At 34.7% G+C, this 20,757-nt stretch overlaps 1 protein-coding gene across 1 annotated transcript in view; it reads left to right on the forward strand.

Moving 5' to 3' along the window:
• Smp_169510 (PI3kinase, putative) overlaps positions 1 to 19,970 on the forward strand; it is a gene marked incomplete at both ends in the record, with an annotated part of 32,952 nt that extends 12,982 nt beyond the window's left edge. The window contains 3 exons of the mRNA XM_018797564.1: positions 16,963 to 17,805; positions 18,016 to 18,356; positions 19,962 to 19,970. Coding sequence (XP_018646776.1) covers positions 16,963 to 17,805; positions 18,016 to 18,356; positions 19,962 to 19,970 — 1,193 coding nt within the window. The remainder of the gene's footprint in view (positions 1 to 16,962; positions 17,806 to 18,015; positions 18,357 to 19,961) is intronic.
• Positions 19,971 to 20,757: the final 787 nt, after the last annotated feature.

The raw sequence follows: 20,757 nt of genomic DNA on the forward strand, positions 1-20,757 counted from the left end.
GAATATATGGTTTTCAAATAGACTGAGTAAATAAATACTGTTGTTTATTTTGACTAGATTGTTTGTCAATAACCAATTACTGTAATCAATTATTTGTTAAGAAAACAATCAAGTTTTGCTTATTCTAGTACAGTAAGACTGGTCATTTTCATATCGTTGGAATATACGCCTTAAATTATATCAATCTATACATGCATATACATAATAAACCAAATGGTTTCGCCTTTTAATTCATGTGTGAATTATTTTCACACATTATCTCTGTATGTATATTGTGAACTTGCTAATGTTCTAGTTTTTTTACTAAACTAGACAACCGAACCCAAAAAATCAATAGATTATTACTAATCAGTTTACAAAAAATTTATTTTCAAAACTGAACCAATTGATTCCTATAATGCACCGAAATAGAACAAATTGCCTACGGATTTAAATATTATCTTGAATACTTATAAAGTAATAATCAACAGACATAAAACTTTTTGGTGATCTGCAACTTTTAAAGCATAGTAGTTCTTCTTAACTATATGAAAGGTCAGAGATCCTACTGATTATAGCTTTTTTGGTCTTACTAAGTTCAATATAAATAGAATGTATTAGTTATCTCATTCGGTGGCTGCCATTAAGAGAATGTAGTGTCTAAAGCAAACGATATTTTGTACTAATAATTGTTTAGTGTTATATCCTGGTGAAGACATAAGTACAGGTAAGTCCCAGGACCTTTAAATGAACTATTGTTCTCTATATATTCTTATTGTTTAACTATTGAGTAATTAGATTGTGTATATCTATATTTATCTTATTATAAGCTTCATTTTGATCTATGAATTATTATTATTATACGATTTACTATTCCTAAATTATATTCAGTTTATTGATTATTGTATCCCATGTTCACAGCCACATTTGACTTAATCTTGTACAAATATTATTTTCTACTTTATGGTGTGCTGCGGTCTGTCTGTCTGGTATATAAACCGAGTGTGCTTGAAATAAATGATTCGCATAGCAGAAGCTGTAATTGGTGTTCTGGACTCAATTGGAAGGGCTAGGCGGACAAAGAATCAATAAGGACGCTAGACTGCTCATACTGGTCGAACGTTATTGATTTGGCACAGTGTTAAGATTAGATAAGTCGTATTTCGATTGGTGGATAATTCACCTGATAACAAGCCGGACATAAAATCATAACAAATTGGATACGGCCTTGTTCTTTTTTTAAATTCATAACATTTAGTATGCATTTTTTTAATTTTTAGTAACCACTTGATAAACCATTCTTTTCACTGGCAATATGATTGTTGTGTTTGGAAAGCACCATTCGTGTTAATATGTATTCTGAATGAGTATGTTATTCTTACCAATTTTCACCACATCATCTTAATTGTCTGTGAACATTCTCATTGTTAAGCCTTTTAATCATCCGTTCTCAATTATTAACTAACATTTCAATAAATTTAATTTTAAACTCACAGCATATTGTAATAACATTGTTATATTTACTTTTCAAATATTTCCTCATATTAAACTACCACAATGACCGTAGAAAGTAAAGGTTAACACAATTTTGCATTAAATTTAATACGATACTGACAATTACTTTGAACGTGAAGTCCAATTCGTATTGATTTCCAATTCCTTTTTAGAAATATATTTACTGTAATTAGTTGAATAAAATATGGTCATTTTGAAGTTATTATTTTCATATACACATTTGTTTTAATGTTGAACTGAAAAAAAAACCAAGTTCACTATTTAGTAAATAAGTTAAGGTTGATAGTGGAACATACAAGGTGATAAATAGCTTCTTGATACTAATTCATCAGTGAAAGTATAGTGTAGAGGCTGAACTTAAAACAACTGCAATTCATTTTCAGGCAGTTCTTAGTCAATCAGGAAACACTGTGTAAGATTCTATGGTGGTTGAAAGTAATCTTTCGCAATCATTCTAAACGTTTTGAGTAATATGAGATAATTATGCTGGTTGATATACGTGAAATTCGAATTTCACGCTAAAGTTTAAAAGTCACATTCTTGATTCTGATTGACTTATCCTTGTACTAGACTTTTATCAATTTGTATCAACAAAAAATTCCTAAGGACAATGGAAGATGTGAGAACAAGGAGAAGAGATGACATAGCTTCAGATCACCACATGGTTGTGGTCAAGATGAAACTGAAGCTAAAGAAACACTGGACAAACAACAGTACAAAGATTCAATACAGCCTTCCTTCCATTCACTGACAAACTCAGTTAATTCAAAATAACTCAACAACAGGTTCCAAGCTCTACAGGATCTACTGAAAGAACAAGAAACTACGATGGAGAACAACTGTAAAGGGATCAAAGAAGCACTAACTTCAACGTGTCAGGAGGTTCTGGGTCGCAAGAAACACTATCACAAGGAATGGATCTCTATGGGAACCCTCTCTCATACACACGAACAATTACAGACGAAGACAACAAATGTAACAGCAGCCTCTGAATCAATAGGCCTCAACATACACAAAGGAAAAAGCAAGATTCTCAAATCCAACACGGAGAACGTCAAGCCAATCACACTTGATGGGGAAACTCTGGAAGAGCTGGAAACATTCACGTACCTGGGAAGCATCATTGATGAACAAGGAGGATCTGATACAAATTTGCAGGCCCGAATTTTCAATGCAAGGGCAGGATTTCTACAATTAAGAACATATGGAACTCAAAACAACTCTCAACTAATTTTAAAGTGAGAATCTTCAAAAATGCTCAAAACTAGCGCAATTAATTTTAAATTCATTATGAAAATCTGTGAGGACAGGTATTATGATAAATATGCATTTATGTTAATGGTAAGTGACTGGTTTTTAACTAATCTATTGCGTCGTCTCTATGATACAATAGAAATATGGGTTTAATCAGTGATACATGTTAAGTCACCAATTTATTAAACATGCTGGTTACATTATGGCTATCTTCTTGAAAATCCTTTATCCTCGTACTTGTAGATCACCTACTCTTCAACTGTATAGATATTACAATTCATTGCTCCTATTTTTAGTCTGTTCTGACTGGCTAACCAATAATGTTAATCTCTTTAATGTGCTCAAAGACTTTTATGAAAAGCTGATTGCATGTCATGAATAATAGTCATCAAGTTCAAACCGCACTGTCACGGTGTTTAGTTTGTTTTCCTCTTCGTGTGTTTTCGAGAAATGAAAGGTAGTGCAGGCGTCTAATATATTATGAGATGACAAAAGGTGATCAAAGAAAAACGTTTACGGATGAAGACTAATTCCTGCTAACTACTATTAGAAAGTGTTTTCATATGTTTTTGTAAATATCAACAAGTTAAATGGATACTAAATTCTGATTTGTTGAAATATCGCATACTTATACTGAGAATTCTTCACTGTAATCAAACATACAGTATTGAATCAAGCAATTGTGGTTACTATTTGTTATTTTCAATAAATTGCTGCTGGAATTCACAGGTTAACGATAACGTATTATCAGCTAAAGTCACTGTTCATAGTTAGCTGAACCTAAATTATGATATTGATTAATCAGCTGCTGAATGCAAGGATAAATAATTCTGATCCTTAATGCCTAACCTGAACAGTCATAACCTGTTCAGCTTATCGTAATTTATGAATATCAATAATATCAATCGAAAGTGGATTCAGGACTTTCGATTTCACAGAACTAGAAGTGTTTCTGTGTTAGTTTCAAATGTTGTTAGTAATAGAGACACGGTCAGTCAGTCAGCTTCAACGTAGGACCAGGCACACATATGCATCGGTCCAAATTGCCATACCTCATTAGCACAACAAGATGAACACCAAATTCATAGTAGTTAATTTAGTGGTTACTTACTTACTTACTTACGCCTGTTACTCCCAATGGAGCATAGGCCGCCGACCAGCTTTCTCCAACCCACTCTGTCCTGGGCCTTCTTTTCTAGTTCTTTCCAGTTCTTGTTCATTCTTCTCATGTCTGTCTCTATTTCTCGGCGTAATGTGTTCTTTGGTCTTCCTCTTCTCCTTGGACCTTCAGGATTCCATGTGAGGGCTTGTCTTGTGACACAATTGGGTGATTTCCTCAAAGTGTGCCCAATCCACTTCCAGCGCTTCTTCCTGATTTCTCCCTCCGCTGGAATCTGGTTTGTTGTCTCCCACAGTAACTTGTTGCTGATAGTGTCTGGCCATCGGATCCGAAGTATCTTGCGTAGACAGCTGTTAATAAACACTTGTATCTTCTGGATAATGGCTTTCGTAGTTCTCCACGTCTCTGCCCCATACAGAAGAACTGTCTTGACATTTGTATTGAAAATTCTAACCTTGGTGTTGGTTGACAATTGTTTTGAGCTCCAGATGTTTTTCAGCTGTAGGTATGCTGCTCTTGCTTTGCCGATCCGCGCCCTCACATCTGCATCTGATCCACCGTGTTCATCAATGATGCTGCCCAGATATGTAAAGATTTCCACATCCTCCAAAGCTTCTCCGTCAAGTGTAATTGGATTGGTGCATATTGTATTGTATCGGAGAGTCTTGCTTTTCCCTTTGTTTATATTGAGACCTACTGCTGCTGAGGCTGCTGCTACACTGGTCGTTTTCTCCTGCATTTGTTGTTGCGTTTGTGATAGAAGAGCCAGATCATCCGCGAAGTCTAAATCGTCAAGCTGCATCCTGCCTGTCCACTGTATCCCGTGCATTCCTCCAGATGTTGACGTCTTCATAATCCAGTCGATCACCAGGAGAAAGAGAAAGGGTGAGAGTAGGCAACCTTGCCTAACACCGGTCTTTACCTCGAACGAGCCGGTGAGTTGTCCTCCGTGGACGATTTGGCAGTTTAGTCCATCATAAGAGTTCCGTATGATGTTGACTATCTTCTCAGGCACGCCGTAGTGTCGAAGAAGCTTCCATAGTGTCGTCCTGTCCACGCTATCAAATGCCTTCTCGTAGTCGATGAAGTTGATGTAGAGTGATGAATTCCATTCGATTGATTGTTCCACAATGATACGTAGAGTTGCGATTTGATCTGTGCACGATCTATCCTTACGAAATCCAGCTTGTTGATCTCGAAGTTGAGCGTCCACGGAATCCTTCATCCTGTTTAACAATACTCTGTTGAAGACTTTTCCTGGTATTGAGAGGAGAGTGATGCCCCTGTAGTTGTCGCACTTGCTCAGATCGCCTTTCTTTGGAATCTTGATGAGAAGTCCTTCTTTCCAGTCTGTTGGTACATGTTCTTCGTCCCAAATCTTACTGAAGAGGATGTGGAGTATCTTGGCAGTTGCTGTTACATTTGCTTTCAGTGCCTCTGCCGGGATGTTGTCTGGTTCCGCTGCTTTGCCACTCTTGATTTGTCTAATGGCCATGCTGATCTCTTCAATTGTTGGTGGGCCAATATCGATTGGGAGGTCTGTGGGTGCTGCTTCGATGTTGGGTGGGTTCAGTGGAGCTGGTCGATTCAAGAGTTCCTTGAAGTGTTCTACCCACCTGTTTCGTTGTTCTTCAATATCGTTGATTACTTTGCCTTCCTTGTTTTTCACTGGTCTTTCTGGTTGACGGTAATTTCCAGCAAGTTTCTTTGTTGTATCATACAGTTGTCTCATGTTTCCCTCTCTTGCAGCCTTTTCCGCTGTCATCGCTAAATCTTCCACATATTTACGTTTGTCGGTCCTGATGCTCCTCTTCACTTGCTTGTTTGCCTCTGTGTATTCGGCTTGTGCCTTGGCTTTTTCTGCTCTTGTTCGGCTGATATTGATTGCTACCTTCTTGTTCCTCCTTGCTTCAATTTTATCCAGTGTACCAACAGTGATCCATTCCTTGTGATGGTGCTTCTTTTGGCCCAGAACCTCTTGACATGTTGAAACGATTGCCTCCTTGATACCTTTCCAGCTGCTCTCTATGGTGGTTCCCTCTCCATTGAGTAGGTCATGAAAGGCCTCGAACCTGTTGCTGAGGGCTATGTTAAATTCGTTGAGTTTGTCAGCATCTCGAAGAAAGGCCGTGTTAAACTTTTGTGATGTTGTCCGCGCCATTGTCCAGTGCTTCTTGAGTTTTAGTTTCATCTTGGCGACCAGCAAATGGTGATCGGATGCTATATCAGCTCCTCTTCTGGTTCTCACATCCTCCATCGTCCTCCTGAACTTTTTGTTGATGCAGACATGGTCGATTTGATTTTGTGTAGTGTGATCCGGTGAAATCCAAGTGGCTTTGTGTATGTTTTTGTGTGGGAATATGGTGCCACCTATGACCAGTTTATTGAAGGCACATAGGTTTGCAAATCTCTCACCATTTTTGTTCCTTTCTCCCAGTCCATGTCGTCCCATGACGTCTTCGTATCCAGTGTTGTCCTTTCCAACCTTGGCATTGAAATCTCCCATTAGAATGGTCAGGTCCTTGGTTGGGCACTTCTCGAAGATTGACTGCAGCCTATCGTAGAATTGGTTTTTAGCGTCTTCATCGTAGTCGTTGGTCGGCGCATAGCATTGGATGACGTTCATTGTAATGCCCTCTCTCTTTGTTTTGAAGGAGGCTTTGATGATCCTCGGTCCATGAGATTCCCACCCAATAAGTGCATTTTGTGCTTTTCTGGACGACATCAATGCAACTCCTTGTGTATGTGGGGCATTTTCTTCTTCATGACCGGAGTATAACAGAAGTTCCCCTGAAGATAGTCGTTGTTGTCCAACCTGCGTCCAATGTGTTTCACTGATTCCAAGCACTTCCAGGTTGTATTTCCTCATTTCTGCAGAAATTTGGAAGACTCTGCCGGTCTCCCACATTGTCCGGACATTCCATGTACCTATAAAAATTGTCGCTCTGGTTGTAAGAAGGTGCATCGGCCTCATGACTTCGAAGGAACTCGGCTTTCATCATGAGACGTCATTTTTCCTTCTACTCCCAGGGCAGAGTTTGAATGGTTTGAATGATTTTTTCTGGTTAGCGTTTTTTTAGCGAGTTGATTTTCTACGGGATGGGGTCGCTAACCACATGCCCAACCCTCCTCCTTTACCCGGGCTTGGGACCGGCAGTAGCCCCTGGAGGAGCTACAGGTGGAGTTTAATTTAGTGGTGGTGATGTACAAAAGAAAGGTTGTATATAAGGATATAGTACAGAAAGACAGATATGAAGCAATTTTAACCTCAAGGTTTAAGGGAAGATAAAGAGTGTATACACCTGCGCCATTGTGATCTATTCTGAGCCATGTCACCCAGTCTCCAACCACTGGTTACGATAGTCACGTGGACCCCAATCAAGTAGTCTGCATCTACCAACATGACTCTGACTAGAAGTTAGTGACTTCAAGCACTGGTGCCACGTTTTGGTTTGGCCACCCCTAACTTTCTTCCAACCATCGCCAATACTAGTCAGCATTGCGTGTCGCGGTAATCGGTGTTCAAGCATACGTAACACGTGGCCCAACCATCTCAGTCGACGAATATTCACAACCTGAACAACTGATTTACCATCATTCCCTCACTACTAGTTATCTGCTGGGACCACGGTATAACAATCACATTTGATTCATAACACGCATAAGTGAAAACCAGCAATACTCCAATTTCTTTTGCAATATTTAACTGTACAGTTAAAATGTTCGGTTCTAATGCATAATTGAAAACCTGTTTATTATGAAATCTGTATGTGAAATATGACTTTTTAATCTACACTGATAAGGAATAAGATTTACAAAAACATGGTTATTTTTACATGTAGGGGAATTCATATTAATGTATTTTGTCAGTAACAAAGTATAGATACGAATGTAAAATCAGTTCCCGCTGGAATAACAAAATGTCTAATTTTCATAGTAAAATATCACTAGGTCCGTTACAATAAAGTTTGTTACGAACTATGTTATATAATACAATAAATTATTCGTTATGATCATTCCAAAGACTTAAACAAACAGTTGTATGGAAATTCCTTACAGATTTTGCGTCAGTTGTGTTCACGATGTTCTTGATTGGTGAGTGCTCTTATAGTTTGCCAATAGCCTACTTTTTCTGTGTAGTATTTATATCGGTCAACAAAGTGATGTTTGTTTAGTATACGAGAGGTAGAATTTTAATTTGTAATATAGATTTTTTCTTTTTAATTCATCATAATGAAAAGAGTGGAAGTAATATTGTAGTGAACATCAACACTGGGATGGAAGTATATCCGGCTAATAAGTCTTGTACAGGGCGAAGCGTCTATCTTGAATTTACCTGTTAATCACTGTCCAAGTGTTGAAATCAATGTTCTACTTCTTACTATCTTATAACTACTTTTGTAGGAAGGATTCATAAAATTCCTCAGAAATAGCCGAACAAGGTTCTGAAAACGCTGAGAAACATCTTATCCAATCAGCATTCAATAGATGTTTTACCAGAAACATCTAATAAGTGGAAAGTCACATGTCGGGTCTCTGGCTGGATGATTACTGCTATTATGTCTAGTAGCGTCTCAGAATTTTTTGGAAACCCGAAACCTAGATTTTCTGTCCATAACCGAACCTTGAAGTAAAGTGTTTCTTCCATATTTTGCGCCTTTCCTGTCGTATTCAAGTCTCTATAGATTTAGCCTAAGGGTTATTAGAAGAGCCTAGGAACCGAATCTAGCATTCAATCACAAGACTTATCAACTTTTTCTCTTATCATTTTATTAAATCACTAAGTGTCTTCCGTGTTGCATGGAATTTTTTCTTTTCTAAATTTCTTATTATTTGGACACTGAACAACAATTACCTTTCTTTTCATAGGTTAGGTTTATATTATTGAGGTCTAAAACTACTAATCAATTCAAGTTATCAAAGTATTATGGTAGTACCACTTCAGTATGTTCGGCATGAAAATTAACACTGAATTTCCTTACTGCTTCATTTCAAAGGAAAATGGAAGTTTAATTAGTAGATTTTTTAGAATAACTATGAGACCAGCTGATAGAAATAATATGAGCTCAGCTCAGAACTGTTTGACTTTAAAATGGACATTAAGATTATAATTACTAAGTTTTGAATTAATAGGTATAGTTCAAATAAGAACAGGCATACTATCGGGATTCAGTGTCCCGTTTGGTCATTTGAGAAACGACTGTCAAAATTGAATATTATGTAATTAATATGAAGGTGTAGCTTATACTGTATGCAAAATGATAAGTAAAATATAATATATTTTGGAATGATAAGCAAATCTAATTTTTGGGGAGAAATTTTAAGTTATCAAATTTTTTAAATTGAATGGTTTGATCGTAAAAGATACCATTTCCATTCATCGAATAAGTCAGCTTCTCATCATTGAACGATCTCAGCTGGGACATTATCGAAAACAGGGTTACTTTATATCTGCTTCGTGTTAATATGACATAAAAATACTTAAAACTTTTAGTTCTCAGGATGAGTGTTTTGTCACTATATAACTGAGTTGGGACCCAATGGTTCACACTTTCACCTCTGAATAATACTTGATATAAGTGCTTAACTACTGAAATGGTCGAACTCTATCGATCATAAGTTCTTTATGAAACTTTAGGAAATCGCCTCAAAACTAGTTATGAGTAAGTATATGATTCAACATGAAAACTGTCTTCAGATTAAACTTATCTCCTCAAACCCCATAACTAATCAACACTAAAAGTCATAATTTAAATATTTCACTCTATATAGCTTACTTACAAGTAGCATAAATTTGTGAATATAATTTACTTTGATGCCATGAATACACATCCACAGTTTTGAAGAGAGTTTAGTTCATAAACTGAGATCTAGATTCATTTTGATCTAAAAATTAGCGGACACTTATCCCTTGTATTTTAAGACTCTAAAAGTACTCACTCATGTAATCTGCAATTATTATAATAAAAACAATATTCTTGAATCATTGAGACGATTTTTAGTGGTCCAGACGTTCAATTTTACTCAATCTATGGTGCAGTGTAATTTTCATTCACTGTTATAAGTGAGCCACCCTCTCGCTTTTAATAAAACGAAGTGGCAATCATTCAAACATGGTTACCAACTAAAAGTCAGATTCTTTTATAGACTTAAGATTCAGGGATATGTTACATTTAATAATCCATTTTTTAAACTTCAGGATAACTTTCTATCTAATGCTCAATTTGTTTGAAACTTCAGGATCTACATTTATATTGATTGTTTTTATCTTCTCGTTGGCATCATAGACTTTGATTGATCAGTCTGTTTTGACACATGAGCCCCTCTGTGTGGAATGCCTCGATGTTCTCATTAATTCACAAGCAAATTAATCAGAGTTGCATAGTCGCTATAATAGAATCGAGGGTATTCATTTCCTCCTTGTTGAGGTTCATTAGCTGAATGTACGTATACTGTAGTATTGGTGCGCACACCAAGACTAAGACTCGGTAATTTCGCTTCAAACTCCTAACAAGTTGTCTACTTAACTACTATACATTCTAGATTCCACTGGTAGCCACTACCCAATTCTGCTTAAAAGAATTAGGACATATGATATAAATTAACTAATTTAATATTTAATACAGAAGTGAACTGGTCTTTTTTATTTATTTGTCGATGATTTTTAGGGAAAGAATGTATTTGATGACAGTTATGCACTAAATTACCAATATCCCATAGGTGAAAAATGTAAAAAAGCAGAATAATTCCCAATATATAACTATGCTTTATTACAGCGTAAAGATAGTATTATCTGCTAGCACATAGCCGCGCATATATATACATATATATATATATATATATATATATACATAAACTTTGTTTGATTGACATTTTTATTACACCGCTATGGTATAGAGATAAACAGACTAACTGAAAGAATTTATCAGAAGTGAACAAGAAAAGTGAATTCAGTGATCGTTTCTGTAAACTGACTGATTCACAAAAATGTAAAGGGTTGATATTCATTATCTGTCTCTTTTGTCGACAATAAGTTCACACGAATAAGTACATACATACACGCGTATATACATACATATCAAAAGAGAGAAAGAGGATTTACTTTATTTATGTTGTTTCAATAGTATGCATCGGAAATCCATTCATCTTATATTTCTGTGGTATATTATGCATGGATTAATACAGTAATTTATTTTATCAAGTTTTATGGTTTCTGTAACATTGATAGGTTATATATGCCTGTTACCCCTTATGGAGGAGCATAGGACGCCAACCAGGATTCTCCAGTCGACTCTGTCCTGTGCTCTCCAGTCGTTTTCAATTACTATTCACTCTTTCGATGTCTGTCTCCAATTCCCGACTCCATATGTTCTTTGGTCTTCCTCTTTCCCTTTTATCCTCAACATTTCAAGTTAGGGATTGTCTCGTGATTCACTTTAATGATATCCACAATGTATGTCGTACCTGCCTCCATCGTCTTTCTCCAATTTCCTTCTCAGCTGGAAGTTGGATTATTCTCTCCTACAGTAGGCTGTTGCAGATGGCATCTAGTCATCAGACATTGAGGATCTTTCGTAGAAAATTGTTGACAAATAGCTATACGTTTTTGATGATGGTCCTGGTAGTTCTCCAAGTTTTGGCTCCGTATGGAAGAATTGATCAGAAGCTTATATTGAAGAATCTGACTTTGATGTTGGCTGTCGGTTGTTTTGGAATCCCATATGCTCATCAATTGTAGGAATACTGCCCTTGCATTGATAATCCGTGCCTGCACATCTGCATCAGGTTCTCCTTGTTTTTCAGTGATGCTGCCGAGATATGGGAAAGTTTCCACCTCTTACAGAGCTTCTCCATCAATTGTAATTGGATTGGTGTTCTCTGTGATGTATCTTAGTATCTCGCTTCTTCCTTTGTATATGTTGAGAACTACTGCTGTATAGGCTGCTGCTACATTAGTTGTTCTCACTTGTATTTGTTGTTGTATGTGGGAGAGAAGAGTTAGGTCATCTGTGAAGTCCAAATCGTCTAGTTGATTCCGAGCTATCCATTGTATTCCGTGCTTCCCTTGAAATGTGGGAGTCTTCATTAACCAAATGATCACCAGAAGAAAGAGAGAGGATAAGAGTAAAAAGCCTTATGTGACACCGATCTTCACTCACATTGCATCTGTCAGCTGTCCTACATGCACAACTTGCAGTGTGGTCCATCGTATTTTTGTGTGATGTTGACGTTCTTCTCAGGTACATCATAGTATCAAAGAAGTTTCCATAATGTTCTCCTATCCACTCTGTCAAATGCTTCCTTATGGTCAATGAAGTTGATGTATAGTGACGAGTTCCATCCAATTGATTGTTCAACAATGATTCATGGTGTTGCAATTCAGTCTGTACACGACTGATCCTTACGGGATTCAGTTTGTTGATCTCTAAATCGAGCGTCTACTGAGTCTTTCATCCGGTTCAGCAACACTCTATTGAAAACTTTTCCTGGTACTGACAGAAAACTGATGCCTCTGTAGTTCTCACATTTGCTCAGATCTCCTTTCGTTGGCATCTTGATGTGGTATCCTTCTTTCCAGTCTGTCGGCAATTGTTCTTCCACCCTAATCTTCCTGAATAGAACATGGAGCATATCTACAGTTACTTAAATGTCTGACTCGAGTGCTTCAGCTTCCTATAGACATGCCGACTTCTTCGTTTGTTGGTAGGGTGACGTCTATAGGAAAGTCTGTATGTGCTGCTTCGATGTCAATTGGGTTCAGTGGAGCTGATCTTTCCAAGAGTTCCTCGAGGTGTTCCACCTATCTGTTCCCCTGTTCTTGAATCTCAGTGATTGGCTTGTCTTCTTTGTTCTTGACCGGTCTCTTTGGCATACCATATTTACCTGCCAGTTTCTTCGTTGTGTCATATAGTTGGTTCATATTTCCTTTTCTTGCAGCTTTTTCCACTGTCGTTGCTAGTTCTCTTATGTATTTCTGCTTGTCGGCGTTAATGCTCTTCTTCATTTCCCTGTTTGCTTCTGCGTACTCTGCTTGCGCCTTAATTTTCTCTGTTCTTGTTCGGATGGCTGTTGTTAATTGATGTCTTCTTGTTATTCCCTTCTTGAATCTTGTCCAGGGTTCCCATAAAGATCCATTCCTTATGATGATATTTCTTGTGGCTCAGAACCTCTTGACACGTTGAAGTTAGTGCTTCTTTGGTTCTTATCCAGTTGTCCTCCATCGTAGTTTCTTGTTCTTTCAGTAGATCCTGTAAAGCTTGGAACCTGTTGTTGAGAGTTATCTGGAATTCGTTGAGTTTATTGGGATGGGGATGCTGACCCTACTCCCAACCCTCCCCCTTTACACGTACCTGGTAACGGCAGTAACTCTAGAAGGGCTACAAGCGGAGTTATATATATATATATATATATATATATATATATGCAACTATGAAATACGTTGAATTTGATTTTAAAGATAAATACTTTTTCCTCACTACTTAGTTTGGATTATCACTTTTACAAAGTTGAATCTGAAGTCTATTCAACTTTAATTCATCATTCAATATACAAAAAAGTAAATTGTTAGTTACAACAATTATGTAATTTCAGATCGACTGTAGGTTTCTGATTGATAAAAGTCAAAGTTTTCGAAAAAATAAATCCCCAGTTCTATTGTTAAAATGTCATTTTGTTTGATCGGAATTAATGAATTGAACAAGTCATCAAATACTACTTATGTAAATAGTAACTAATATCTGCTCATCACTACAAACGAAATCGATTCAAAAACCTCAATTAAGTATCAATACAGCAGATAGAAAAATTGGTATTCAGGGTTCACATCATAGATAAACGAAGTCAACCTATATTAAGATAACTGTTAGCGAAATGGATGAGAACTCATGTGAGGACAACCAGTTTATTAGTTAACACCAAATTACGGAATGTTTTGGTAAAATACGAAAATCATACATTAATTACTTCATTTGCACATTTTCCATCAATTGTCTCTTAAAATCTTCATCGTTCCTTCATTCCTGTTATTATTACAATTACTCTCTATTTACATCTTTATTCCCTTCAATTCAATCTTCTCAACCTTCTGCTGCCAGGCATCCCACACCTGATTGGTGTCACATAGTACTTAAATTTTCAGACACAAGTAGCATATACCTAGTACAGTTATTACTTCTCAACAATTAGTCAGTGATAAAGTGATTAACTCATTAAGGATAAATTGTATTCTCATTTAAATCAATGTTATGACAAAAATTTTCTTGTATTTACGGATCCCCACTAAATACGTCAATAATTAATAATAGCCACTCGCACAAATGAGTAATATTTTTAGAGACATATTGCTCCAATTTTTAGGTGAGAAGCAATAAGCTATGAAGCCAATGAAGTTGGAAGTGTATGTGAGATAGAGAGAGACGGTTGCTCACCGAGAATATCTCTTGAAGATAATTGTATTATATTATAAACTAACTAAAGTTCCCAGATGTTTCTGAGTAAATTCTGACTTATTAACTCATTATTATAATGTTAACTGATTGATATGAAAGTGTCTAATGTAAAGTCTTGAATGGCCAGTGGACACATTCACGTCAGTTTAGGTAGTTAATTAATAGTTTTAAATTAAATTCATATTTATTTGTGATAACTTAACACATATATACACCGTTCTATTCGATTATTATAGAGTTAAATCAGTCAAATTTAATCGAAAGTAACAAAAAAATTTTCATTACTTTCCGATTTACTGACCTAAATAAAATCTGTGTTCTATCAAAGTATGAAAAAATGTATTACGTAGTTAAAGGCAATCGGCAGAATACGGTAAACTTAACTTTTATGCTGATCGATAGTTGTTAGTATAATGAATCTGGAAAACTGGTGTAAACTGATTATTCATATCAGATATATTTTACAAATATTTCTACCATTTCTTTCTTAAAATCATAAATTCTCCAAAAAATGTTTATGCTGCAATTCACAGACCATTAAAGTAAACTGGTAGATATACTTTCTTCATGAATTGGGGTCAGCTATCGAAACCGTAAAAACTATTGTGTTGAATAACTGTTTGATCCTTGTATCAAATTCCTTAGGAAAGTGAATCCAAAACCATCTTTGGGAATGAATCTATGACATACAAGTCTCTGCAGAAAAAGTTGTGTATATAAAAAATCATTGTAACTGATATAAGATATTGATAATAACTAAAAATTGTCTTCAAGCAAATAATAAAATAACGAGTTTGTGATTTCAACTACAAATTAAATAATCTCTGTAAACTTCGTTACTGATCAATTTGAGCATAACTGATCCCTATCAATTGTTTATCTGGTATGATTCATTGAAAGAAGAAGAGGTTATACAGTGTTACATAGGATATTGACATTTTCTAGTAAGATTACTGAAGAGTTCTTTAAATTCGTGATGAATATGAATTCTCCTCTGAAATCTTACTCGGTAACAAGAAAAATTTCCTTATAACTATGTACAACTTTCTTAATTTTCTTATTCGATGGTGCAAAACTCCCATATAATAACACTTGTGCATACACACAGAAGAACTAAAATTTCGAAATATTTAACCTAATACTTATCAAAAGCTTTCATAGTTGGAAATATGTATTTATCATTCTTGTAGATTTTTAATTTAATGATGAGGCTTATCTACTGTACTACCAGTATACAGTATTGAATATATATCATTATTGTTATTACTGTTATTATTATAAAACCAAATTGGTCAAAGCATTACAAAATATTCTGTAATCGTATTTAATTTTCATTTCAAGTTGCAATCAACTGGAAAACCACATTGAAAACTAGAAACCTGATTCGTGATTCACCCGTCAAATAAAAAGGAACTTAGAATCCTATTTAGAGGTATTAATGAAACAGATGGTTACATTTAAGATTGTGTATTTAACGTATAAATATACCAATTAAGTTAATATCGGTGAACTATCAGTAAAATATAGTTTTTTACATTTAACAACATGTTCCAACAGATTATTGTATAATAAGCTATTTATCCTGTTGAATAATTTATTTTGACAGATATGATATGTCTATTTATTATGACAAAATGATTTCATCATTTATCAGAAATTCCGAGTGATGACCTGGGCTTTTGTCCTCATATTATATTCGTTTTACTAACACTTTATCATCATTTTCGACAGTATGATTATTCATTGAGTAGATTACACATCAAAAAAGTAAAGTTCAAATTATTTTATGTTTCGTAACTATATTTCCAATAAGCAGAACAATACCACGTGAATTTAAACTTCACCCCATTGCACAAGCAAATGGCCGTCAGGACTCAGTAGCTAAGTAGATAACGCGGTGGCGTTTGAACTGAACGGTAATAGGTTCGAGTTCCAGAGTGAACATCAACTCTAAGATGCAGGTACATCCAGCTGATGAATCCCGAATAGGACGAAACGCGCGTCCTGTATTTCACTGCTAGTCACTATCCATCTTTGCTTATAAGTGGAATAATTTCTGAATTCACTTTATTAATGTTATCAGTGACTTTTGAAATTATATTTTTCAGCTACATCTCGTACAACTACTAACTAAATAAAATATACTGTCAATAAATTTTGGTCAGTCCTTTATTCTACAAAACAGGCCAACTGTTTGAATCTTAATTTTAAATTATTATAGAAATACCCCTTTTTATCGTATAAAATATCAGGTCACATGTGCTATTTTGTAGGCCAGATGATTGGTTAAAAATAATTTAGGCGGGTCAAGATAACTAAGAGAGATTTTCATTGGTTATCGCATTACAAAATTAACCAATGGATGATATGAGAAAGAAAGATAAATATTCTATCAGTTAGATTGGTTGCTTCATCCACCCTTTTCTCTGTAAAATTCGCAGGGAGGTAAGGCATGAAAGTAACGGTCTGAAAAATATATCGATAATATTAAATAACTGATCTGGATTTTAGGCATCTTCATTTAAGGATTTATTAAGTGAATAATTAAAAAGAAAACGTTGTAGGTAAATTCATTAGTTGAGTAAACCGATAAATATTTATGTACACTACATATTTAAACAAATTTCAATAAACTTTTTAACAAAGGAATGGAACTTCAGACAATTGGTCCAATTGCATTAGACTCATCAAACTGTACTGATCTACGTAGAGGACAGCGTGATTATCAACCAACAACAACGACACAAAAGGCTAATTTAAATACATGCAATTTCACTTCAACAGCATGCGAACTCTATGATCCCTCAACAACACAACAAATAGAAACACGTCAAATGGAAATCAGTAGAAACTCTAATAATAACAATACTGTACCTGATAAAATTAAATATAACCATCAAGCATCATCTACATTTTCAGCCCCCAATTCGTCCTCTCACAAATTACCATCGTCATTATTTCAGTGTACATCGAATACTACTAAGACATCAAGTATTACTCCTACATCACCTTCTCCTCCTACTGCTAATAATAATGTACTGAATGCCCCGAAATCTTCACCTGTATTATTGACAAATAATCGACTTTCAGAATTAATATCAAATTGCTATGAACAGCCTACAGTAAATCTATCTGTTGATTGTTCTAACAAACAAATAACCTTAACAAACACTGAAAACTCATCAAATACATCGAACTCTTTTGTTAATAATAAGATCAATAAATCTAATCAAAAAGATAATGAGACAATGTATTATGACCATGTATCATTGAATAAATATTTAAATGAAAATGAAAACTCTGTGCAGTCTACATTTTTGAATCTCCCCATTACAACATTATCGCATTCAACGAATGTAACATGTTCAACATCCTTATCATCATCGTCATCAAGCATGATAGGATCATTTTCGACTATGAAAGAACCAATTAAAACCAACAATATCTCAACATTGAACAATCTACAACAATCAATAAGAAAAGTATCAAGTAGAACACCATCACCTTTAGTGTTAACAGAACATGAATTAAATAACAATAATAATACTAAGGATGAGCAATATTTATCTTCTGAAATAGAAGTTTCTAAATTGTCTAATTCTATTGAGAATAGAAATAAATATTCAAATATATTAAACAATGAAATTAATTTTTATAATAATAACAATCAACCGTCATTAAATTCTCAATGTAAATCAGAATTAAACGTAGATTTATCGACAAATGATTCATTGTTAATAATTAAACCCTCTTCCTCATCCATCTCATCATCATTATTGTCATTAATATCTACTGCTATCCCATCAGTTACACCATCAATATCATCTACATCCTCACCAATTTATCAACTGAATTCAGTGACCAATACGAATGAGCCTACTTGTGACAGGCATGATTTATATCATAATAAATCAATACCGATTATGTCACTTGCATGTACAACTATTACAGAGACAGTCAGTACAACTACTTGTTCTAACTTATCATCTGTTGATTTTCCAGTTTGTTCTACACTTTCAAATGGTACCTGTATTACTGCAGTAAATCCTATGCTACCTACATTATCAACATCGATAACCGATCATTCAAGTAATAATAATAATAATAGTTTATATGAAATGAATAAATTTAATTTATATCAATTACAAAATCCCTATTTGTTAACAAGCTTAGAAAATTCTAAATTCTCAATTCAATCGCATTTAGAACAATTTCCAATAAATCCAATAAATTTTATTACGTGTTCAACAAATGTTACTTTTTCTACAAACACTACTAATAGTGTCATAAATACTAATATAAACAGTAATAATAATGACAGTAATAGTAATAATAGTGATAATAGTGATGATGATGATAATGATGGTGGCCAACGAGGTGGTGATAGTGACAGTAATTCAGTAACCCAATTATATCAACAACAATCAACTGGTACATTATCAAGATTCCCTACTCCATCAACTCTAATGTGTGAGACTATGAATAATAAAACTAGTATAATGAATAATTTTCCTACTTCCCCTAGTGCTCCTACTTTTCCTCATCGTCACAATCACCATCAAAATCAACATCATCATCAACATGTTCACCATCCATCTCATCTTCAGCATCAGCATCATCATCCCCATCAACCACCACCGTTACAACAACAGTATCAACTACATAGATATCATATGAACAGTCCATATTTGAATAATTTACCAATGAAATTATCAACATTCAACTTGATTTCATCGTCGCCATCATCGATAACAACAACACCACCGTCATCAATGTTGTCATCATCATTATTATTAACAACGGATACACCGATAGAGACTATGACAACAACCACAAAAACAACAGTAATTACTGATGGAACATTAACACCAACAAATTTGCAATCAACTTATTTTCCTTATTCATTTGTCAGTAATCATATGATTACCAATAGTAATAATAGTTCTATTAACAATACTAATAATAATCTAATGGATCGAATTAATACAGTATGTGATGAATATCTACCCTCAGATTGTAGATCATCAGGTGGAAGTAAGCTATAAATAGATTTTTATGAATTATAGCAAATTATATAATTAATATTATTTTACTTAAAAAAGGTGTATATTTGGTGTCAATATTAAGTATTCATTTAGTGAATAACTAATTAACTGGAATACTCATATTGGTTTATACTGTAGATTTTCTGATCTAGGATTATGTAACAACTATAATGTAAATTATATGACACAAAATCAATCTCATTAATGTTGATTAATTCATTGTTAATCATCTTCTAAATAGTAACTATTAAGAAATATATAGTTTCTTTTATATAGTAGAAATCATGAGTCAATTGAAACTAGACCACCATGGAAAACCTGGAAGCACTGGACGGCCGTTTCGTCCTATTGTGGGACTCCTCAGTAGTGCGCATCCACGACCTCGCCTCGCGAGATTCGAACCAAGGACCTACCAGTCACGCACCAGAGCACTTAACCGATAGACCACCGAGCCGGCATCCAACGGTGTTAATGTCTAACTTCAACTAATCCACGAATATAGTTTCGTTCATTAATTTTATTTACTCACTACAAATTGATAATTATATTTTCACTGCTTAATACTTGGTTCATTTTATCTTGTTCTCTTCATATATTCAGACCAAGTGAAATAAATTCAGTGAATCGTATATATCTACTTAAGTTCATATTGTTTACAACTATTGAATCAAATGATTGGATGCTTTAAATAATAATTTTGTATTTAAAAAAAGGATTGGTTTGTTTCCTAATTGTTTAGTGTACATGTTAATGACTTTCAAATTATAGTTTAATGAATGACTGACCAAGGTAAAACACATTTATCCGATATTTATAATAATAATAACGATATTATTAGTAATAGTCGTTCGTAATATTTGACAAGGATCTAAGTAGCAGAAATCGAATCATTTCTTAATGTGAATTTCATTATATAACATGGTAAAATGTCATTAATAGGAGGTCAGTAATGAATTAAATTATTCAACAAAATTCTAACGTAAATAACGATTTAACTTTGAGTTAAAAACTTTCATCAGAAATAGTGATAAAAAGCAAATAGTTAGATATGAAATCCAAAAATATATTGAACACAATACAAATGTGTATTTGGATAGGAATGAATGATTTATACATTGAAAATTGATGATCAACCTTCTAATTGTTATCAGAAGGGACTTTTGTGGAGATTTCAGTAATTTTATAATTGAAATCATGATTCAATTGAACCTAGACCACCAGGTCTATTGTGAGATATCAACTCACTGAAGACAATGGTGAACGGTTGCTCAACTTCGTGGATCGATTGAAGTTAGACATTAACACCGTTGGATGTCGGTTCAGTGGTCTAGTGGTTAAGCGCTCGCGCGTGAGACCGACAGGTCCTAGGTTCGAGTCTCACGAGGCGGGATCGTGG

Source organism: Schistosoma mansoni (assembly GCF_000237925.1).
Source record: "Schistosoma mansoni, WGS project CABG00000000 data, supercontig 0164, strain Puerto Rico, whole genome shotgun sequence".
Classification (NCBI taxonomy): Eukaryota; Metazoa; Platyhelminthes; class Trematoda; order Strigeidida; family Schistosomatidae; genus Schistosoma; species Schistosoma mansoni.